The 23,534-nt window shown below is 49.9% G+C and overlaps 1 protein-coding gene and 1 non-coding gene across 2 annotated transcripts; both read left to right on the top strand.

The window, feature by feature from the left end:
• Positions 1 to 5,423: 5,423 nt before the first annotated feature.
• On the top strand, positions 5,424 to 5,505 carry TRNAS-GCU. Its single transcript has one exon. It is a non-coding gene; the product is annotated as a tRNA-Ser (tRNA).
• Positions 5,506 to 13,558: 8,053 nt separating this feature from the next.
• ZSCAN9 (zinc finger and SCAN domain containing 9) lies at positions 13,559 to 21,809 on the top strand. The gene is given in 6 exon segments (XM_045500482.1): positions 13,559 to 13,664; positions 15,159 to 15,665; positions 15,844 to 15,991; positions 19,465 to 19,563; positions 21,088 to 21,587; positions 21,589 to 21,809. Coding segments are annotated over 5 exon segments (1,266 nt in total). The 5' UTR covers positions 13,559 to 13,664; positions 15,159 to 15,248; the 3' UTR covers positions 21,691 to 21,809.
• The last annotated feature ends 1,725 nt before the right edge of the window (positions 21,810 to 23,534 follow it).

Below are 23,534 nucleotides of genomic sequence, written 5' to 3'. Positions count from 1 at the left end.
CCTGCTCTCATGACCCGGTCAGCCGCACCCCTACGTTTATTATAGAAATTTTTACACACAAAACAAGGAAACCTATAAAGCCTCCAAGTGCCTCTCCCGCCCCCTCCCTCCCAGCCCCCTCTGTCTTTACCGTTTTCCTACTATGCTGTAAGGAAAATCCAGGTATCATGATTTATTTTATCCATAAAGATTCCAACGTGTAAGAGAAGAGAGGTGGGGCTTTTAAATATCAGCACTGCGTATTTAGTGAGCATGTCTAGTAGGAGGGAAAGTGGCTTCTTCAGATGTCTTTGTTTTATTCTTTTTTATTTTGATCAGTGTGATAATTTTCTTAGAATGGCCTTTTTAAATTATTTATTTATTTATAAAGTTGTGAGAGAGAGGGGCGCCTGGGTGGCGCAGTCGGTTAAGCGTCCGACTTCAGCCTGGTCACGATCTCGCGGTCCGTGAGTCTCGCGGTCTGTGAGTTCGAGCCCCGCGTCGGGCTCTGGGCTGATGGCTCAGAGCCTGGAGCCTGTTTCCGATTCTGTGTCTCCCTCTCTCTCTGCCCCTCCCCCGTTCATGCTCTGTTTCTCTCTGTCCCCAAAATAAATAAACATTAAAAAAATTTTTTAAATTAAAGAAAAAAAGAAAGAACAGAGTCATTAAAGCTGGAAAACAAACCAAGAATCAAACGATCTCCTGGTGAATTAGATATCTCACACACACACACACACACACACACACACACACACACACAAGTTCCAGAATCTTTACCCTTGGTAATTAAAATCTTGACCAGAGAGTCAACCACTCATTATGGATATAAATCTGATAATTTTTACAGTCTTTTAAAAAGCTAAATTCTTCAGCAAACTCTTTGCCCTTTGCCCAGGTTTTGCCTGGGGCTGAGGGCACCCCAGGGAGGAGGAACTCAAAGGGGAGCTCAAAGGGGAAAGCTCTCAGCATCAAACCTGGAGTGGTCGCCCTGCAGGCCCTGCCAGTGTGCATCTGAGTCAGCTGCAGGTGTATCTTGGATATATAAATCTATCTTGGATGTGGTCTTTCAGAAATATTAAACAGACTGTATTCGTCCTCTGCTTGTGAGGCTTCAACACGTTCCCATTGTAGTTGGAGTAGAATTTCAAATCCTGAACATAGTCAATGCCTTGGTCACATGACTTGGCCACACTGTCCCCAGTGGCCTCGCTTTCCCCACTGTCTCCACTGCTTACTGGGTCTGGCTCACACTGGCCTTCTCCCAAGCTTCCTGACCACGACCCCTCTCCCCTACACACACCTCTCACTCTGCCCGGAATACCCCTCACTTCACTTGCCCCTGCCTGTCCCGACACTGCCCTAATTTTATACTAAATTTCACCTACGCACCTAAAGGGTGTCTGTTCAGAGCCACATTCCCTAATCTCCCAGTGAACGTGAATTCCCCCATGTGATTGTTCTCATGCCACTCTGTACATTTTTCCTGTCCCCTAACGAAATTTGTGGTCATGTACTTACGTGCGTTCTTTGTTTAAACGTCTGTCTTCCCCCTGACAGTGTACGCTTTGCACGGGAAGAGAAAGGACATTTGTTAAATAGTTGTTGAGAGAACAGAGGCGTGGACGGCAGGTGCTGTGATTTCATCACGCTCGCAGTTCGAGTTCGTTCGGTGGATTTGCGGCAGTCTCTCCTCCTCCTGCAACTACACAATATTAATTAAACAGGATCACCATCAAACACACGTCCCAAGCTTGAACCGTGAGTCCCCACACTGCTCAGTGATTGAGCGTTATCTACACACGTAGGGGAGGAGAGAAAAACCAGAATAACAGGCACAGAGGACCTGAGACCATCTGAAGGATGGTTATGGGGGAAAAGGGTGGAGACACAGGGTTAACACAGGGTGCCTGGTGGAAATCCCACCGGGACCCTGTTTGAGAGCAGGTAGTGATCAAACACCTTCCCGAAGATCAAATGCTTCCCCTGAGGAAATGAAAACTGCAACTCGGATCCCCACTGAGAAGAGATGGGGAAGTGGAGCCCCATCCTCTGTGGTTGGGTGAGAAACAAGAAATGGGTTTAGGATCCTGGTGGGAAGACAGCCCAGGCAGGAGCACAATTCACTGTGCTGTCAAATATAGTGAGAAGGCTGTTTCCCACTGTCCTGAAGACATCTATAGGACCCAACCTCTTACAAGTGGCATCCACCAGCTTGATCTGTAAGATGTTAAGATGAAACTCCTTCCTATCATATATAAAGATCGTTGGTAAACCCAGTGGCCATTTCTTCGTATCTTCATTTCTGAGCAGCATTTGGCGCTCTTCACCATGCTTCAGCCTTTAAATACTTCGTTTAAATTTATCTTTACCTTTTAAAATGAAATCACTGGGGTGCCTCGGTGGCTCAGCCAGTAGAGCATCCGGCTCTTGATCTCAGGGTTGTGAGTTCAAGCCCCAGGTTGGGTGTAGATCCTTCTTTAAAATAATGAAATTGTTAAGTAACATATGGTTAAAGAAAAAGTGAAATCTTGAAACACCTTTAATAAAGAACGTTGAAAAACTCAGCTGTTAACAATTGACATACATCCTTCAGGACTTTTTTTTTTTTTTAATTTTCATGTCAGAGACTTTTCAGAAACGGCAAAAGGTTCGTGCCCAGTATATAAAAAATAAATGCTGGGGCGCCTGGGTGGCGCAGTCGGTTAAGCATCCGACTTCAGCCAGGTCATGATCTCGCGGTCCGTGAGTTCGAGCCCCGCGTCAGGCTCTGGGCTGATGGCTCAGAGCCTGGAGCCTGTTTCCGATTCTGTGTCTCCCTCTCTCTCTGCCCCTCCCCCGTTCATGCTCTGTCTCTCTCTGTCCCAAAAATAAATAAACGTTGAAAAAATAAAAAAAATAAAAATAAATGCCAAGTAAATTTTGAAAATATTGGGGTATGTTAAAAACTCTTCAGCTAACTCATTAAAAAGAAATGCACAATTGTTGTGTGATGCTTAATAGATACGTAGGTGTAGGTGTAAATACTTCTGTGAGGGTAAGGTGGAAAGTCGAAGTTTGGGACCTTGATAAAATTGATGCTGCAGCTGAATGGCCCTCACTGATATTAAATATCTAAACCAGGGGTGCTTGGCTGGCCCAGTCAGTAGACCGTGTGACTCTTGATTTCCAGGTTGTAAGGTGCAGCCCCACGTTGGGTGTAGAGATTACTTTAAAAAATAATAAATATCTGGGGACACCTGGGTGGCTCAGTAGGTTAAGCATCCAACTCTTTGCTTCAGCTCGGGTTATGATCTCAAGGTTCAGTTCATGAGTTCAAGCCCCACATGGGGCTCTGTGCTGGCACAGTGGAGCCTGCTTGGGATTCTCTCTCTCTCTTTGCGCCTTCCCCGCTCATGCATGTGCTTGTGAGTCCTCTCTGTCAAAATAAATAAATTTTAAAAAATTAAATAAAACCCCCTTTTAAAAATAATAATAAATATCTAAACTCATTTTATCACCTAAAATGAAACACAGTACCAAAACAATATGAAAATGCTATACATATGGTTCTACAATTTGCCTTAAGAAAAAGTAATTGGGAAAATATTTGTCAGTTACTACATGTAGCTCTGTGTTGTTCTTATTAATGACCACAGACTCCTCCAATGTTATGCTTGATCATAAAACTATTCCATTTGTTAGGCATTGGGCAGTCTCTAATATTTAACTATCAGAAGTAGCCCTCCACTAAAATGTATGTAGTGTGTGTGTGTGTGTGTGTATTTTTTCACACTAGTGTTGGTATTTCTCTAGCAGAATTCTCTACTAGTGGGCTGACTGTTGGGTTAAGGAAGGGTATGAACTTTGTAAATTTTAATAGGTCTTATGCAATTGTCCTTCAGGGTGGTTGGACCCGTTAACACCTGCATGGGCAGTATTTCAGAAATCTGCAGTGGGAGTAGGGGAGGGAGAATGAGGTTTTGTTTTTTTTTTTTAATTTTTTTCTCAACGTTTATTTATTTTTGGGACAGAGAGAGACAGAGCATGAACGGGGGAGGGGCAGAGAGAGAGGGAGACACAGAATCGGAAGCAGGCTCCAGGCTCTGAGCCATCAGCCCAGAGCCCGACGCGGGGCTCGAACTCACGGACCGCGAGATCGTGACCCGAGCTGAAGTCGGACGCTTAACCGACTGCGCCACCCAGGCGCCCCTTGAGAATGAGGTTTTAAGCGTCCTATCCCCATGTACAAGTTAGCTGGTGCACTTCAGTTACGTTCATTAACCATCTGATTTTCTTCTGTGCATTGACCATACCTGGTGGGGTTTTTTAATTTTTTTTTTTTCTACCGGGTTTTCTTTTTCTTGTTGAATACCATTTCATGTAATTAATTATTAGCTTATTTATTAGTCCAAAAACAACTTACAGTGTCAAAGACTTACACAACAATTACTGTTTGCAAGATAATTTTCTAAGCTTTTTATTGATAGTAACTAATATTCATCACAACCTTATGGTTTAAAAAAAAACCTAGGATTATCAACCCAAGAGGTTTAATTAATTGAAAATATCCTTTCTAGGTATCTTGACTCTGATGCTCAGAGTTTGAATTAAAAGTAGGACATTTCATCCTGCATTTAACTACAGTTCCTGTTTGCTTACTCCGGCATTGCTGGACGGGGATGGTCAGAACGCACACACGACTCCCTGCCCTCCAGCTGAGGGAGGGTGGTGTCCATGCCGCTCCCCCCTCCCCTGGGAATCGTTCTGAAGTTGCTGGTGGGAATGGGGTTGCCCTTGACTCTCTGAAGAGCGAGTGTCCCCGCAGAGGAACGGGAACGACGGTCGCATTTAGCGGCGTGGATGCGGTAGCCCAGGTGGTAGTTTCGTGCTGACCGGAGGGATTCTGAAATTCGGAGACCGCGGGGGAGAGAAAACCACTCCCCGCAACACAGCTGAGAACGGAGCTAAGAGACTGCACAGGGAGGGAAGGAAGCGCCACCATTTTGGCGGAAAAAGCACATCTTCCCCCAAAGCTCTGCACTAAGTAAGCACCAGACCCTCAAGAGTGCGGGAGGGGGGGGGGGTGCAGATGAGAAGTGGGGGCCGCAGTCAGAGATGCTCGGGACGGAGCCACACCTGCACCCCCGCCCCGCAGGACGGACCGCGACAGGTGAGCGCGCCTGGCGCCCCGCCGGATGGGCCTCCCGCAGGGACCTCCCCGCACGCTGTCGCCTGCCCGCTTCTTTCCGGAGCCCATTCTCGCCCTTGTAGGTCAGCGCCCAGGCCTGGTTCCACCTGCCGGCGGGTGTTTGCCCCCCGCGCCGGGGCCGTGGGGTCTGTGTCCTTTCAGACACTTGACTCGGACCGGGTGTGGCGAGCAAGCCAGGGCAGGGCGGCCGGACGCATTGGGGGAAATCATGGAGCGCAGCGGGGAGGAAGAAATAGACCAGCCTGGGTTCCCGTGCGACGAGGTGGCCGAGTGGTTAAGGCGATGGACTGCTAATCCATTGTGCTCTGCACGCGTGGGTTCGAATCCCACCCTCGTCGGCCGGCTTTCCTTCCGGTAGTGTCGCCCTTCCCAAGCGATGCGTAAGTGTCCTCTTTTGCTGAGTTAATTCCTTACTCTCCACCCAGTGGAGTAATTCCCTCTAATCCCGCCGCACCCCTCCTTCCCTGCCTTTTCAGTAGCTCTGCTCCTGCTGGAACCTACTTTGTCAGTTGAGTGAGTGGATTCACGTTGCAGCCCCCCACCGAATTTTCATTCCCTGGCAAGTTCTGCTTAGAAAGGATTCCCCACGAAGGAAACGACTGAATAATTGAGCACCAGAGAAACATGTTGCCTAACAAAGAGGAACTGATAAAATTGTCTGCCGAGTAACACTGTAATGCTGGAAGTCACGGCTTATTTAAGGCATTTTCAAACTAATGTTATCTGTACTGCAGTTTTCATCTGTTACTTATACTAACTTTAAAAGCAACCGTTATTTCCTAAGGATTCCTGTCTTTGACAAGGAGGGATGTGAATTCTTAGAGGTATGACCAAACTAGAAGTCACATTCCCAGGGGCGCCTGGGTGGCGCAGTCGGTTAAGCGTCCGACTTCAGCCAGGTCACGATCTCGCGGTCCGTGGGTTCGAGCCCCGCGTCGGGCTCTGGGCTGATGGCTCAGAGCCTGGAGCCTGTTTCCGATTCTGTGTCTCCCTCTCTCTCTGCCCCTCCCCCGTTCATGCTCTGTCTCTCTCTGTCCCAAAAATAAATAAACGTTGAAAAAAAAAAATTTAAAAGTCACATTCCCAGTTAGGGCTAAAGATATCTTCCTGAGGGGAGCAAAGGAAAATGTTAGTCTTGTGTAGTTTCATATTTCTTCATTTAATTATTTCCATTTTTGCCAAGACACATGCTTTTTCTTTATTTTTATCTTTTTAATTAATTGACTTAAGGAAGTTCTACGCCCAACGTGGGGCTTGAACTCACAACCTCAGGGCTGTATGCTCTACCCACTGAGCCAGCTGGGCACCCCTATTATTTCCATTTTTGAGAAGTTCTACAGCCACATGATACAAAAAGTATAAAAAGCTATACAGCGAGTTTTGTCACCATTTACCATCCCCACCAGCAGGATGCTATTAGCCCTCGTGTATCCTTCCAGAAGCAAAGTATGCATGTGTAATATTAAGCTGTCAAGATATATCATTGAATGAAAAAGAACGTCGTGCAAGACAGTATGATGATGCCTGTAAAAAGCAGTCCTGTATCTATATCTGAATAGATACACCATTTTGCACGTGTGTGTATCTGCAGCCGTGTATAATTGTCTAGCAAGGCTGTGCTGGGCTGCACGGTGTGCGCGTTTGTGAGATATTGCTATTTTTCCTCCATGGGGGTTGTACTGATCTACACTCACCACCAGCAAAGTGGAAAGCACACCAGACCACTCAGGCTTGTGCAGCCCTATAAGGGGGTGAGGGGGAGGGTTGTTATTTCAACAAGCATTATCACATCATCTAAATGGAGACACAACCACACACAGTGAGAAGGAAATGTTTAGGAATCCCGAGCTCTCATACGCTTGGTGGCCTTGGTTTATCACAGAATTTGCAGGTAACCACGGGCCGTTTATCAAGTGGACTAAATAAGATTTAATGGAATTTAGGGATTGATGAGGTTGAACCTTTGTGTGATTTGAGGGTAGAACTCCTTTGACTGTTTTATTAGAATGAAGTTTTTAGATGTCTAGGTCAGAGGTCTGGATCGGATCACCGGATTCAAAGCACTCACCTGGCATTGTTGTGGTTTCCAGTGCGTCTCCCCCAAGCAATAGCATCGTCATCCCCGGGAAAGCTGCTAGAAATACAAACCCCAGGGCTGGGGCCCAGTAACGCACGTTCTCAAGACCTGCAGGCAAACCTAATTTGTGCCACAGCTACTTCTGTTTTGTTTCAAAACGCGGTTGAGACCTGGTTTCTTGGTGCCCATCTCTTCTCCCCAGGACCCACATCTCTCCCATCCTTCCAACATCAGCATGATGAAGGTTTATCCTGAGCCTTCGAGGCTTTGCCTGGTTTAGTGTCTCCAACCCCTACTGTGGGCCATGTCCTAGGACCCACAGGGCGAGCTAATGTGGCACGAAAGACATCCACCCAAACCATCAGGGACAAACCTGTAAAACGACAAAATCCGTTTATCGAATCAATGCAGCGACGGGAGACCCCAGAGGAACGAGAAATGCGTTCCAACAAGGGGGGGTGGGGGTGGGGGAGGAATGGCCTTTGTTGGGATCTGAGTCCCTGGAGCAGGGCTCCGAGGAGCCTGGGGGACGGAAGGAGTGGCGGGAGCTGGTCGGTGCCTGTTTCCGGGAGGATTCTCTGGGGACAGGGCACTGTCATCAGAGGGCAGCGGGGCCGGGCGTGGTGGGAGGCAAGAAGCCCCTTTCCACCCCTGCCGCAGGTGGGCCGCAGGTGGGCCTGTTTCCGATGAGTGGCCCACTTGGTGCACTTTGGTCTGGCAACCCTGATGGAGCGCTGGCAGGCCGGGGTCGGGGGTCCGGGAGTCCCCGGCCAGGGAGCCCCCCCCCCCCCCCCACTCGAGGAGGCAGCTCCGGGCTCCGAGACGAGGTTGTCGCTCCCTGAGGCTGAGTCAGCGCCGCGCATGCGGAGACCGGACGCCAAGGCCGCAGCGTGCACCCGGGTCCTGGTTTGTGACCCTTGCGGCGCTGCTCCCGTCGGTGGCGCCTACTCAGGACGTCCGCTCAGGACACGCGCCGGAGGGGGTTTGGGCCCAGCAGAGACTGGAGCGCAGGTGGAGGCGGAGACAGGCGGAGGACCAGGTGGCCTGGGGTCCGGCTTGAAGTCGCTGTCACACACGTCCGGTGGGAGAGGGAATTGCCTTTGGGAGGGCAAACTGGAGGGTTACTGATGATCGCCACTTAATAACTAGATCTCAAGGGGCCCGGGTGGCTCAGTCGGTTGAACGTCAGACTCTGATCTCACCTCGGGTCATGATCTCAGCTCTTGGGCTCGAGCCCCACAAGGGAATCCTCTCTGTTTCTCTCTGTCTTTCTGCCCGTCTCCTGCTCTGTCTCTCTCAAAATAAATAAACATTAAAAGAAAAAGCTTCATATATTGTTGACTGACCAAAGACATGGAGAAAGAGGAAAATCAATTTCTCTACACGTGAGTCTAGGTATTTAATATAATGCCAATAAAACTCAAAATAAATAAACATTAAAAGAAAAAGCTTCATATATTGTTGACTGACCAAAGACATGGAGAAAGAGGAAAATCAATTTCTCTACACGTGAGTCTAGGTATTTAATATAATGCCAATAAAAATTAACATAGAATTTTGTTTTCAAACTGGGTAATTGCTTCTCAAGTTTATGTGAAAGTAAACAAGCATTAATAGCCAGGAACATTCAGAAAAGAGTAACAAGGAAAACGCAAGCCTCTGGGATTTTGAAACATATTGCAAGCTACAATGAACAAAGTACTGTAGTATAAACAGGATAGAAAATCCAGAAGTAGGCAATATCAATATTTAAGCATTTGATAAAAATGTCATCTCAGGTTACTAGAGAAAAGATAAATCATTCAAGAAATGGTACTGGGACATCTGTGTAAAAATCTGAAGAAAAAAAAAAGTAGAGTGTAGTCCACACTTCATGTCTTACAACTGGATCATTTCCACGTGGTTCAAAATTTAAGTAGGAAAAAAGTAAAACTGTGAAAGTACTAGAAAAAAAAACTACATGAGAATTTTCTGTTATAGTCATCGCACAAAGAAGGCCTTTCTTATCACAGAAAACATATAAAATTAGTAAATTTAGCTAAAAAATTAAAAATTGCTGTAAACTAAAGCCCCCATAAAGAAAGTAGAATGGAAATATTACAAATTATCACAAAGGTCTAATTTCCTTAGTATATGATGATTATACGAGTCAAGAGAAAAACGAGCACAAGTAGGAAAAAGGGAAAGGGTGTAAACAGAAAGTTCACAGAAAGGAAATGCACATGAATATTAATGTCTCATTTTTTCCTAATTAAAATGCTAGTTGACACCAATAATATACCATTTTTTGCCTATCAGCTTTGCAAAGGTAAAAAATTTGGTGAAGATTTGGGGTGGCATCACTCTTAGATATTGTTAGAGAGTTGTAGTTTTTTTTTTTTTTTAATTTTGTTTCGATTTTTATTTTGAGACAGAGACAGGCTGAGACGGGGCGGGGGTGGGGGGCGGCCTCCGTCCAGCAGGGGGCGCGGCCGTACACCCGGCGGGACGGCGTCAGCTGCAATTGGAGGCTGGTTCTCCCCTGCCGAGCTTCCAGCATCTCGATGGGCACCCCCTCCCCCTGCGGCAGGGGTTCTGGCCACACGACCCATGGGATGGGCTTTGTCCACAGTGATGTGGAGGGCTGCACGCGGGGGGACGGGCAGAACGCCTGGTGTGTGTGTGTGTGTGTGTGTGTGTGTGTGTGTGTGTGGTGGGGGCGCTGGCTGGGGGGTGAGGGGGCAGTGTGTCTCTGCCTGGTCGGCGGGAGCCCACCGCTGCGCCCACCTCCCGGACGGGGCCGCGTTTACTTCTGGGCTCCGTGCGTCCGGAGGCCCAGGCCCCCACGGGACTGGGCGGCGTGGTGACCCTGGCTCTGAGGCTGGACACCTGCCTGCCCTTACTGGGCGAAGGAGAAACCGCTGAAGGTGTTTCGTCCTAAGCCATCGGTCATCTGGGGCAAACACAGTCTTCAGAAAATCTGAATTTGGAAACAGTTACTCCCAAGGATTTATGTGTTTATGTATAATGAACACCATATACGCACCTACATTTATAATTGTTCATTTTGCCATATTTGCTTTTTCTTCCTCTGCTGAAGTATTTCGAAGTAAATTATAGACATCATTACACCTTTGAATACTTCGGTACCCATCTCTAAAATATAAGGACATTTTCCTATGGATCTACGATATCATTATCAAACTCAACAGAAGAAAAAAATCACAGGGAGATTTTTTTTTAATGTTTCACATTTTTATTTAAGTTCTAGTTAGTTACCATATAATATTAGTTTCAGGAGTAGAATTTAGTTATTCATCACTTACCTATAACACCCAGTGCTCATCGCAAGTGCCCTCCAGAGGGAGACTTTTCAACATTTGCCCTTTTATACTTCTTGTATTCTGAATCTGTTGCTACGTAACGTATTCAGTAGATAATAAATTTTCAAGCTAAAAATGAATTGAATGGGGGGCACTTGGGTGGCTCAGTTGATTAAGCGTCTGACTTTGGCTCAGGTCATGATCTTCGGGTTTGTGAATTCAAGCCCTGCGTGGGGCTCTGTGCTGACAGCTCAGAGCCTGAAGACTGCTTCAGATTCTGTGTCTCCTTCTCTCTGCCCCTCCCCCGCTCACACTCTGTCTCTTTCTTTCTCAAAAATAAATAAACATTAAAATTAAAAAAAAATAAATTGAATGGGATCTTTATATTTTTTTAAATATTTTATTTTTAAGTAATCTCTACACCCAAGGTGGGGCTCAAACTCACAACCTCCAAATCAAGAGTCACACGCTCTACCTACTGAGCCAGCCAGACACCTCTGGATAGGATCTTTAATACTTAAAATTGACCAGAAAGCTATGGGGTCTGCCCAAGGTAGCATTAAAGGACAGGAAAGAAGGATTCACAAGAACCTAGCTGAAAGTATAGATCTGGGGGTGGGGTGCATCTGGGTGGCTCAGTGGGTTAGGTGCCTGACTCTTGGTTTGGGTTCAGGTCATGATCTCCCGGTTCATGAGTTCGAGCCCCACATCAGCCTCTATGCTGACAGCTAGGATCCTGCTTGGGATTCTTTCTCTCTCTCTCTCTCTCTCTCTCTGCCCCCCCCCCCACTCAGAAATTAATAAATAAACTTAGAAAGTAGACTCGGGGGAAAACATTTCAATGCCCAACTAAGTTAGGGCTGGTGTGAGCAGAGCTTTCATCAAGTCAATACCAAGATGGTGGGCATGGAAAGCCAATGGAAATCCAAAACAAAATGTATCTCTTTGAAGCAGTTTTGTTCTCTCCATTATAGAGAGAGTCCAATGGAATCAACAGGTGACTGGCTGTTCCAAATGGAATGTTACATCATACCCAGGGTTCAGAATTGATTGGTGACATCCATAGAGCAGATGAGCTTGCCCACATACTTACTGAAACTATCTTGGGTTAGGGAAGGTTCATATGGGACATCAATATTGTTATACTTGATACATTTTAATCCTCATACCAGCTAGTTCCCTCAATCTCTTTGTTAACAGTTCTCCAAATCCTCTTCTCCATCTTCTTCTTGTTCTTCTCCCTCCTCCTTCTTCATTTTTTTTTTTTAATCTTATGACATAACCCACAGAAGAGTCAATATTCCAATATACCTGTTTCCAAATTCGGGTAATGCTCAATGTTCTTGTAGTTAGCATTTCTTCTTGTCTGAGCTGAATCGTGGGTTTTTTAAAAAATGTTTATTTATTTTGAGAGAGAGAGAGAGAGCATGAGCAGGAAGGGGACAGAGGAAGAGGGAGATAGCATCTCAAGCAGGCTCTGTGGTGCTTCATTGTCAAGGGGCTCAATCCCATGAACTGTGAAATCATGACCTAAGCTGAAATCAAGAGTCTGATGCTTAACCCGCTGAGTCACCCACGTGCCCCAAGAATAACGTATTTGAACTGTATTCCAGTTAAAGGGAAGCTGGGAATTTGTGGCCATTATATAGTTTGTTGGAAAAGTTTGTACTGAGGGCTCTGGAAGTGAGGTGTGTTGAAGAGAGTGATCAGGATTTTGAGCAGATTTGCTTCATGCTGCTGCTCTTAATGATAACAGACTTATTGGACATTCAGAAGAAGTCAACATAAAGGATGAAGCTTGTGTTTATTTAATGACCTTAGATGGCTAGGTTGAGGAGACCAATGGAAGAAATATATAGAGCTATAGTTTTGGAGTTAAAACGCATCACAGAATTCACATTAACATTCAAGATACTTTCCTACTGCTGTAATTAAAATAAACAATGAGGTTTTGGGGGCGCCTGGGTGGCTAAGTGTCTGACTTCTGCTCAGGTCATGACCTCAAGGTTCGTGAGTTCAAGCCCCACCTCAGGTTCTCTGCTGTCAGTACAGAGCCTACCTCATCTTCTCTGTCCCCCTCTCTCTGCCCCGCCCCCCCCCCCCCCCCCGGGCTGGCACACATGCTCTCTCTCTAAAATAAACATTAAAAATATTTATTAAATAATGAGGTTCTGTTAAAAACAAAACAAACATAATTTATGCAATACTATCATTCTGGTTGGCATGATAAAATTGATGGATGACTAGCTGTACTAATAATTATACTCTTTTGTACAAATAAAGCCAATTTATTTTGGACAGATTTTGTATTACCACTAAAAATCCAAAAAAACCTCTGTAGCAAAAATGAAAAGGAAGGAAGGAAAGGAGGAAGGAAGAAGGAAAGCAGAAGGAAAAAAGGTAGGAAGGAAGGAAGGAAGGAAGGAAGGAAGGAAGGAAGGAAGGAAGGAAGGAAGGAAGGAGGAAAGTCTATCAATGTATAGGGGCCTGGACAAATAAATTGCAGTCTCTGTGCTTGATGTACTCAGCCACCAAATGAGTCGGACCTACACGACCAATAAAGAGGTCTAAGATACCTGAAGTGAAAACGTTAAAATAAGTGATAAAAAAAAAACCTAAATGTAAAATAGCTTAATGTTTGTCTATGCAGCTGCATGTGAGAAAGATCGGAAGTATACACGCAAATTCCCAGCGAACCATGACAGCGGCGATCCCAGGGTAGGGGGACCTTACTGACAGTATGGGATTTCACCTTTTTACTTGGTTAATTTTGGCGTTGCTGAGGTTTTTTAAAAACCACAGGTAATATATTCTTTAAAAAAAAAAAAAAAGTTTTAAAAATAAGTGTCGTCAAATTAATGACCTAGGATTCCTGCGCTTCAGTTTAAAACCTGCGCGGGGCGCACCTGCGGCCGCAGCTCGAGCCACGTGAGTCGCGGGGAGGCCGGCGGCGGGCGGCGGGCGGCGAGACGCGGGATCCTAGAGCGGCCCGGAAGTGCCTCGGCCCCGAGCGCCCCCCGCGGCCGGCAGCCCCCTCGGTGCGGCGCATTGTTCCGGCCGGCGCGCTCCCGCAGACGCCGCGTCGGCGCTCTCCGTCTCCCTGCAGCGTCCAGCTCCCGTGAGTCGGCGCCGGGAACCCGGGCGGGCGTGGCTGGGGGGGGCGGGGGGCGGCTTGCGGAAGGCGGGCCTCCGCCCGGGGAGGGGACGTCGCGCGGGCAGGGCCTGGGAAGGCCGCGAGGCTCGAGGGCCGCCACTGGGATGACGGCCGCAGGCTGGACTCGGCGGGAACGGCCTGGGCGGCCGGCCTCGGCGGCGGGGGAGGCACGCACGGGTGTAAGATGTCACCCCCTCTCCTTTCGGTTCCGAGGCCGGTGAAGGGGCTTGGAGCGGACTGGCTTTCAGGCGCCGAACGTGCCCGTTGCCCTTCCGCTTCCTTTAGCCTCGCGATCCTCGCGCCCTGGAGCGCACCTGCGGCGTTGGGAGCCCTGCCTCCCTCCCGCCCGAACCCCGGATCCGCATCCGTCCCCGCATACCCCTCCGTCCCGAGATCCGCATCTGTTCCTGGATCCTCCTCCGTCTCCGGATTCCCCTCCGTCCTGGGATCCCCATACACCCCGGGTTTCCATACACCCTGGCTCCGCAGCCGTCCCCGATTCCCATCTGGACCCCCCTCCACCCCAGATCCCCGTCCCTCCCCGGATCTCCATCCACCCAGGATTCCATTCCCTGGACGTCCTGTCCACCACCCCCCCCCCCCCGGCTTCCTTCCCCTCCCCCCCTCCCTCTCCCCGCCCCCCCCCCTCCCTCTCCCCGCCCCCCCCCCTCCCCGCCGCGCCTGTCCAGCTGGAACTCAGTTGCGGGGCGGCACTTACAGGTGACTGAGAGGCGCAGCCTGGCTGGAAGCAGACCGCTTCCCCCAGGGCCTCTGTGCTCCTGAGGACTGTCCTCACAGAGGGTTTGACCTTAGGCAATCTCAAATCGTGGTTGTCACCAAACCTCAGAGGGTGACGTGAGCCTTAAATGTGGTCTGGTATCCGAAAGCATGTTGTGGACTGCAGCGCAGCGCTGTTACTCTCAGTTTAATAAAGTTTTCGATGAATTTAGCTCAAAGGACAACAACCTGAAATGGAATGGTTGTTTTCAAGATTGTTTTGAAACTCTAGCAAAGAGTCCAATGAGAGTTAGCTCATTCATTTATCAAAGATAAGAGCAGTATTTTCATCTGTTCTTTCTCTGATTTGACTTTGAAAAAATGAGTCTGAACTTTTTAACAATTCCGAGTGAATTGTGTGGTCCCTCTTTTCTCCATGAGCTCTGTAAGGTATTTTTATTGCTATTTCTTTACATCGAGAAACTGAGATTGAAGGACGATAAGAAATTGGCTGAAAGTCACTCAATCAGTAAACTGGTAAATGTTAGAACCATAATAGAATCCAGTTCTGGGTAACTTGAAAGCCTGTGATTTTTGCACATTATGACCTTATGTTTTCCATTATTCCCATCCTTTGGTCACCGAATGACTTTACTTTCAGTGAAGAGGCTTGGGGTCTATGACAGTTGCTTATGGTATCAGTGCCCATCTCTAGCTGTTGTCATTCTTCTATATAAACAGTGATTTTTACTGCTCAAGAGGGAACCTCTCAAGGTGCTTCTAAAACACGACTCCAGCTGGAGGGTGCTTTGTAAACTGTTCAAAGTCAGGATGAATACAGACTCAAAGGAGGTTTTGCCCATGGATGTACATGGTCCTGAGGCTTGGGAAGAACTGACCGTGAAGGTGGAGACGGAAAGTCGCCTCCAGATGCAGGAATCCAGACTGAAACGTAGCAGTCCCCTGGCGAGGGAAGTCTTCCGAACGCGCTTTCGACAGCTGTGTTACCAGGAAACTCCTGGACCCAGGGAGGCCCTCACCCAGCTCCGCGAGCTGTGCCGCCAGTGGTTGAGGCCTCATGCCAGCACGAAGGAGCAGATCCTGGAGCTGCTGGTGCTGGAGCAGTTCCTGACCATCCTGCCCAAGGAGCTCCAGGCCTGGGTGCAGGAGCACTGTCCAGAGAGCGGGGAAGAGGCTGTGATTCTGCTGGAGGATCTGGAGAAGGAGCTCGATGAGCCACAACTTGAGGTAGGAAGGGAGATTTGCAGGGAAGAAGTGTACGTGTGTCATCAAGGGCCCTTGGATCCCTTGTTTTGTATCCCCTTGACTGACTCTGACCCTGACTCTGCTTCCTGCTGCTTTCTGGGAGGGGTTTCTTTAGACAGTTAACTTCTTCAGAAGTCAAATGTCACCCCTCTGTTTCCAGATGGTAGCCTACGGACAGGGACGAGAAGTCTGCTCTAGAGAGACGGTGCCTCTAGGCGAGCAGACATCACTGAGCCTTCAGTCCCAGCCCGAGGAGCCCCAGCTCCCTCGTGACACTGCCCAAGAGTCCCGCCCTACTGGAGAGACAGGTGAGGGATAGGACTTTTCTGGTGTTGAACACATCCCCTCTTGTCAAGCAAAAACAAATGAAAAGTCCAGACCTGGGGAACCAGGGGCTCAGAAGTCCCTTTACCAGGTAAGGTCAGCGCTACAGCTGCTGAGGGCCCAGCGTCCTCACTTTGTCCCCTTCCCTGCGTTCAGGCTTCCCCTGTGAACTATCCTGTCATCTCTCTGGTATTCTGGCACATGGTACCTTAGGAAAACTTTCAGGAATCACCGTGGAGGGCAGCTTTAGAGAATGGGTATGATACATTCAAATCATGGCTTTGCGTTTTAGAAGCTGCTTGTACGTGGGCAGGTTTATTTAACCATTTGGTCTCAGTTCCCTCATCTCCAAAATGGGGTTGATAATAGCATTGCCTTAGTTTGCTTGGGCTGTCGTAATAGAATGACACACACTGGGTGGCTGAAACAGAAATTCATTTGATCACAGTTCTTGAGGCTGGATCTCCAAGATCAAGATACGAGCAGGCTTGGTTTCTGGTGAGACCTGCCTTCCTGGGTTGTTGACGGCCACCTTCTCGCTTTGTTCTCACACATGCCTTTCTGTGTATACGTTCCTGTTGGAAGAGAGAAAGAAAGTTCTGATGCTGTTACCTCTTATAAGGACATTAGTCCTATTAGATTAGGGCCCCACTCTTTTTTTTTTTTTTTTTAATGTTTATCTACTTTTTGAGAGAGAGATTGACAGAGTGTGAGCAGGGGAGGGGCAGAGAGAGAGAGAGAGGAAGACACAGAATCTGAAGCAGGCTCCAGGCTCCGAGCTGTCAGCACGGTGCCTGACGTGGGGCTCGAACCCACGAACCGTGAGATCATGACCTGAGCTGAAGTCCGACGCTTAACCGACTGCGCCACCCAGGCGCCCCATTTAGGACCCCACTCTTAATTACCCTAATTAATTTCCTAAAAGGCCCCATTTTTAAATATAGTTAGGGCTTCAACATGTGACTCTAGGGGGAGGAAGACAACACAATTCAGTCTAACAAGTATGTACCATAGAAGGTAGTTGCGAGCACAGAACAGACAACTGATGAAAAGCACTTGGCAGGCATTCTGCTTAGTATGTGGTAGCTGTTCTTCCAGGCCCCCCTTGCCCATTTGGGCTTACGTTTGCAGTATAAAGGGGTGAGGAAGGGGTGGGGAACGCGCAGTGGGTGGCAGACTGGACGGGGAGTCCAGTGGAATCAGCCTGGCATTTCCTGGTGTGTAATTCAGTGGCGGGTGCAGGCCTGGGCGCTTGGGGCTGTGCCAGCTGTCGTCCTGTTCGAGCTCTCCCTGTCACAGCTGGCTCGGCTTCTGTCCGATTTCTCACCAGGACAGCGTAGCCTCTGCCGGACTATTTGTTAACTTTGTAACAGTCAGTCTGCAGTGGCGTCTGCTGTTTGCATTTTCACTTCATCAAAGCCACAACTTCTCTTGCCTCTCTGCTTCCTGCCTCTGTTTCGTCTACCCTAGCAGTCATGTAGTTATCCTGGATTTCTGCCACTTGGAACATATCTCTTCATTTTAAAAGATTCTTTTTTTCTTAGTAGATGTGCTCTGCAGACCTTCCTCTGGCTCCGGTGACCGCATCAGATTAAATTCCTCTGATTTCATTTTCCTCTTTTATGAGCATCTTCCCAGTCAATTTCTTTGTTTCTTTCTCCTCTCCATGAACTTGGGCTTTTTATTTTCCAGGCGTGTTTCCCTTTCTTCTACCTTCAGGAAGCACATCTGAGTAAGTCCATCCTCTCATCCAGCCATTCCTCCATCCGTCTCTCCATCCCTTCATCCCTCTCTCCCATCCTCCCATCCATCCATCCATCCATCCCTGCATCCATCCCTTCGTCTGTCCGTCCTTCCTTCCACCCCTCCTTCCTCCCATCCATCCATCCCCTTCCTTCCTTTCTCCCTCCCTCCCTCCCTTCCATCCACCCCTTTATCCTTCCTTCCTTCCTTCCTTCCTTCCTTCCTTCCTTCCCTCCTTCCCTCCCTCCCTCCCTCCCTCTCTCCTTCCACCCATCCTTCCATCCGTCTCTCCATCCCTTCATCCCTCTCTCCCATCCTCCCATCCATCTATCCATCCATCCATCCCTGCATCCATCCCTTTGTCCTTCCTTCCTTCCTTCCTTCCTTCCTTCCTTCCTTCCCTCCCTCCCTCCCTCCCTCCCTCCCTCTCTCCTTCCACCCCTCCTTCCTCCCATCCATCCATCCCCCTTCCTTCCTTTCTCCCTCCCTCCCTTCCTTCCATCCACCCCTTTATCCTTCCTTCCTTCCTTCCTTCCTTCCTTCCTTCCCTCCCTCCCTCCCTCCCTCCCTCCCTCTCTCCTTCCACCCCTCCTTCCTCCCATCCATCCATCCCCCTTCCTTCCTTTCTCCCTCCCTCCCTTCCTTCCATCCACCCCTTTATCCTTCCTTCCTTCCTTCCTTCCTTCCTTCCTTTCTTCCCTCCCTCCCTCCCTCCCTCTCTCCTTCCACCCCTCCTTCCTCTCATCCATCCATCCCCTCTTCCTTCCTTTCTCCCTCCCTCCCTTCCTTCCATCCACCCCTTTATCCTTCCTTCCTTCCTTCCTTCCTTCCTTCCTTCCTTCCTTCCCTCCCTCCCTCCCTCCCTCCTTCCCTCCCTCTCTCCCTCTCTCCTTCCTCCCATCCATCCATCCCCTCTTCCTTCCTTTCTCCCTCCCTTCCTTCCATCCACCCCTTTGTCCGTCCTTCCTTCCTTCCTTCCTTCCTTCCTTCCCTCCCTCCCTCCCTCTCTCCCTCCACCCATCCTTCCATCCTCTCCTCCATCCATCCCTTCATCCAGTCATTCATTAAGCATTTGCCATGGCCATAGGAGAGTACACAGAGGACATCTACAAATCAAAAAGTTCTCTTCAACGACTGTCAGCGCAGGTATATGTTGTACATGTAGGAAAAGCCCGTTTTGTTAAGCAACATAGTAAGTGTTTGAGATTACAAGGACCAAAAACCAACGTCCAGCTCTTCAATCTTTTTAAATTAAGCTGCATTTAAGGTTACTGTATAGTACTGAGTTTGCTTTTCTTTCAGAATTCATGCTGATAGTAAAAAATCCAAATAATATAGGAGTTTGTATATAGTAAAACATGAAAGTTCTCCGAATTTTATTCCCCAGGAGTAGCCACACTTGTTAAATTGTTGTGTATTTTCCAGACTTTTTCTATGTACGTGTAGAGTCTGTCTAGCTACAGGTCTACCTTTTGTCATGCAGTTTGTTAAAGAGGTTGTATAATAACCCCAAATAAAGAGATGCGTTAGGGTGATACCACATGTGACAGTGCCTTGTAAGTCATGGAGGGCTGTGTAAGTGCTAATTATGAAAAAGGTGAGACATGTCTTTGCTTTCATTCTACCCGGTTTCCTTGTATATCTCAACTATAAATACGAAGTTTGGGCAGAAGGGCAGTACTGATCCCATTTGTGGTCCATTTCTTCTCTGCAGACACATTTCTGTTTTCCACACCTGTTGTCCTCCCCCAGCTAAAAGGAGCAGGAGAACCGTGGTCTGACAACAGAGGAGCCCTACAAGGCGCCTGTTCTGGTGCGTGAGCGACAGTACAATTAGATGGGAGAGAAAAAGCCGGATGTTTTGGCAAAAGGACGGGGGTTGGTGGGTGTTTTCCTGAGACTTTTCTGGGTTGCAAGGTGGAAATCTGTTGGTTCACAAGGTCCTTGGGAGCTTCCCAGGTGTCACCTGAGGCTGCCCCTTATGTGGGGGGCAGGAAGAGACCAGAGAAAGGGGGTAGATGGCAGTTTTACTAAGCAAAGGAGGCTTGTCCTGGGCATGGCAAAATGCGTAGATCTCGGCACCCGCCCACACATTTTACAAGTTGATGTAGAGGCTTTACCTGACTGCAGTCATGCGTGCTGTCCAGGTGGTCACTGTCCTTGGGGCAGCAGCTAGAGCTCACGTTTCAAGTTCAGGGGAGGGGGTGAGGAGCTTTCGATTGTCCAGATGCAGCTCATGGGTCGGTTGGCTGTCTCGTAGTCTCGATGGCTTCCCCCAGCAGTCATGCCCAGGGAACCTGAGACATCCTGAAGATTCCACTGGGCTGTGCTCTGCTGTCTAGACACTTTGGGTCTGTGTGTCTCCATTCCTGCCTTCAATTCCTTCAAGTCCGATTGGGTTGGTTGGACAAGTGTCCGGTGTGGGCCAGTTCCATCGGGTGCCGTGTGCCTCCCGTGCCCACGCCTGGGCCGGTCATTTGAGGCCACAGCAGCAGGCTCGGTGTCAGTCCTTTGTTTTTATTCATTCAGCAAATATTTATTGAATAACTGCCCTGTGCCAGCCGTGACCCAAGGAATAAAACAAAAAGATCCCACTGTCATGGAGATTAGACTGTGGGATGGGGGAAACACATGGCACACAGACGGGGGTGGCGACGCAGCGTGTCAGACGGTGGTCGGTGCTGTGCACCAGGCCGGGACTGGAGCGAGGCGGGGGCATCGAGGGCGCCATGGGTGTGGCAGGCCAACCGCAGCCCTGAGTACAGGAACCAAGAAGGTGGGAACTGAGCAAACGCCAGCTGTGGTCTGAGCCTCGAGCTTTCCAGGCAGAGTGTGGAGCCAGTAAGGGCCTTGTGCTGGAGCCCACTGGGACAGGCCAGGTCATACCTGGGACGTGCTGGGACACACCTGGGATGTCGCGGATCTGACGGTTGTAGTACTTACTGTCCGATGCCCCCAGAAGAGTGGGAGCACTTGTTCCATAAAGGAATGAATGAGTACATGGTCTCTTTGAGGCTCCGCACCCAAATCGGGGAGGGGTTCTAGGGGAAAACTAGGAGAAGGCACCCTGACGTTGAGCTGCCCTCCCCATGAAGAAGCCTAAGGAATCCTCTCCAGGCCCCTGCCCCGTCAGGAAGGACTGAGCCACATTCTGCCGGAGGGCAGCCTTCCCTGTCACTTGGAGGAAGGCTTCCGCACTGGCCCTTCTGTTTCCAAGCTCCTCTCTGCTCTGTGACCTGGGGTCACACCAGGTGGAAGCAGTCTGCGGTTTCATGCGCGCAGGGACCCTCCCGTGGGGTCGGAGCAGGTGACGCTTGCCTGGTCTCTTGTGTTTCAGATGGAACGAGCATGGCTGAGGACAGAGAAGTGGTGCCGAGGAAAGGCTGTCCTAAGATAGCGGAGTCCCGCGGGGAAGTCCTTTCCGCACAGACCTGGGAGGAGGCACGCGGGGGGCCCGGGCCTGGACAGGGCTGGGCAGAGGGGCGCCGGGGCGGCCCCCCGGGGCGGGGATGGCACACCTGTGACGAGTGCGGCAAGACCTTTGCCCAGAATTCGGGCCTCACCCGCCACCGCAGGGTGCACACGGGCGAGAGGCCCTACGCGTGCGGCGAGTGCGGGAAGGCGTTCAGCCGCAGCTCGGGGCTGTTCAATCACCGCGGCATCCACGACGCGCACCGGCGGTACCGCTGCCGGGAGTGCGGGAAGGCCTTCAGCCAGAGCGCCGGCCTCATCCAGCACCAGCGCAGCCACCGGCCGGAGCGGCCGCACCGCTGCGCCCAGTGCGGGAAGAGCTACGGCCGGCGCTCCTTCCTCCTGGAGCACGAGCGCAGCCACACGGGGGGAGCGGCCGCACCGCTGCGCCCGCTGCGGGAAGGACTTCACCCGCCAGTGCAACCTCATCCGCCACCAGAAGACTCACGCGGCCGCCGCGCCGCGGTGACTCTGGGGCGCGCCTGTCCCTGGTCCCGGGCCCGGCCCCCGGGGAGGGGGAGGCCAGGAAGCGTCGTCTTCTCGCCCCCTCCTCGCGTTTCGGAGCCGACGCTGAGCCGTGAGCCGTGGTCTGGGCAAATCCGAAGAGGAAGCTTTGGGTGTTTGCACCTGCTGCTTCCGCGCCCTGGTTCTCCCCCTCCCCACCCTGCTTCGCCCTGTACTCACCCTTCTTGTTTACTCGGATGGCAGCTGCTGAACCTTCCTAGGAGTGGAATAAATGGCACTGCCAGGCCAATGTGCCTGAAACACGCGCGTCCCTGTTTAATTCCATAAGGTCACATAGAGCCCTGCTGATGTTTTATGATACGTGGGTCTTCAGTGTCCCCAGGGCCCGTTCCTCTGCACCCACTCCTTGTCCACCCCACCGCTTCCCCTGATGCGCGCAGTGTGCCCTTGGAACAGGGGCCACCGTCTGCAGGGTCTACCTACCCTCGAGGGGCGGGGACACTGCACTGTCCTCGTCCCTTGTATGGATGCAGACGGGAAGACTCAAGTCCAGGCTGGGAGTCAAGGTTGAAAACCTGGGCCTTTACTGGGGAATAATTTGAGCTCCTGAAAACGGTAGTTTTCACATGCTCTTAATTGGGTTCCCTAGTGGTGACATCTAACATCACGTAGTTAAACCCTGGCTTCGGACTTTATCCTCAGTCTGTTGGGGTGTTGTGCTCCATGTTGGCAGTCTCTGGTCACCCGGAACCCCCTTCGTGCCTGTCCATCGTCAGCACCACAGGTCACTTGTATCCCGAGTCCAGGGTCATGCCAGGGAATTGGATCATGAGCCATGTAATGTGCTTTTATTTTTTATTTTTTTTAATTTTTTTTTTTCAATGTTTATTTATTTTTGGGACAGAGAGAGACAGAGCATGAACGGGGGAGGGGCAGAGAGAGAGGGAGACACAGAATCGGAAACAGGCTCCAGGCTCTGAGCCATCAGCCCAGAGCCCGACGCGGGGCTCGAACTCACGGACCGCGAGATCGCGACCCGGCTGAAGTCGGACACTCAACCGACTGCGCCACCCAGGCGCCCCTGTAATGTGCTTTTAAAACAACCCTCTTAGATCTCCTGAGTCCTTTTCTGTCGCTTGGCTCGGTCCGGAGAAAGATTCCCCCCCTGAACATGTTGGGGTTTTCCTACGGTTCCACAGCTGGTGCAGCGGTTCGGCAGCAGCTCAGAGGACAGCTGTGTGGCCTTGAGTGTCTTCCTTCCAGGGAGCTGCCTTCCCGGGGACGTGTCCTTGTGGGGAGACGAGGCTCCCCTGGTCAGGGCGGAACAGACCCGAGGCTTGCGGCTCCCTTATTCCCTCTTATGATTTCTCCACCGAGGCTGCAGCCCCATCTCTCTCCTTCGATCCGCTAGAGCGGACGTCCCCCAGGCACAGGAGCAGTGCCCTCAGTTGGCCAGGGCAGCCGGCCCTGGAATTGGGGATTCTGTCCTTTACCTCCAAGGGAGAATTTCAGACCGAAGTGGAGCACAGTAGTGACCCCCGTGTCCTCAGCACCAGCTTCCACGGTTATGACTCGGGGCGCATTCTGTCTATGGACACCTTCTCTACTTCCTCTGGGGGAGCTGGAGGAAGACTTCCAATGTAGAGGTCGGTCAGGCTGAGGTCCTTAAGTGGCTCTTCTGACTGAGCCCCTTCTCAGCCCAAGTCTCCCTCTCCTTTCTTCTTGTTTCTTGGGAAGTTGGATTTTAAGTCAAAACTCGTACGAACAGTTTCCCATCACAGGGAGAGAAACTACCTAATGCAGATTCCACGAAGCACCAGCTTGAGCCATTTCCCTCACTCTGTCATG

This window comes from Leopardus geoffroyi, chromosome B2, assembly GCF_018350155.1.
Source record: "Leopardus geoffroyi isolate Oge1 chromosome B2, O.geoffroyi_Oge1_pat1.0, whole genome shotgun sequence".
Taxonomy (NCBI): domain Eukaryota; kingdom Metazoa; phylum Chordata; class Mammalia; order Carnivora; family Felidae; genus Leopardus; species Leopardus geoffroyi.
The sequence above is the reverse complement of the archived record's forward strand: the minus strand, read 5'-3'. Positions and strand labels throughout refer to the sequence as shown.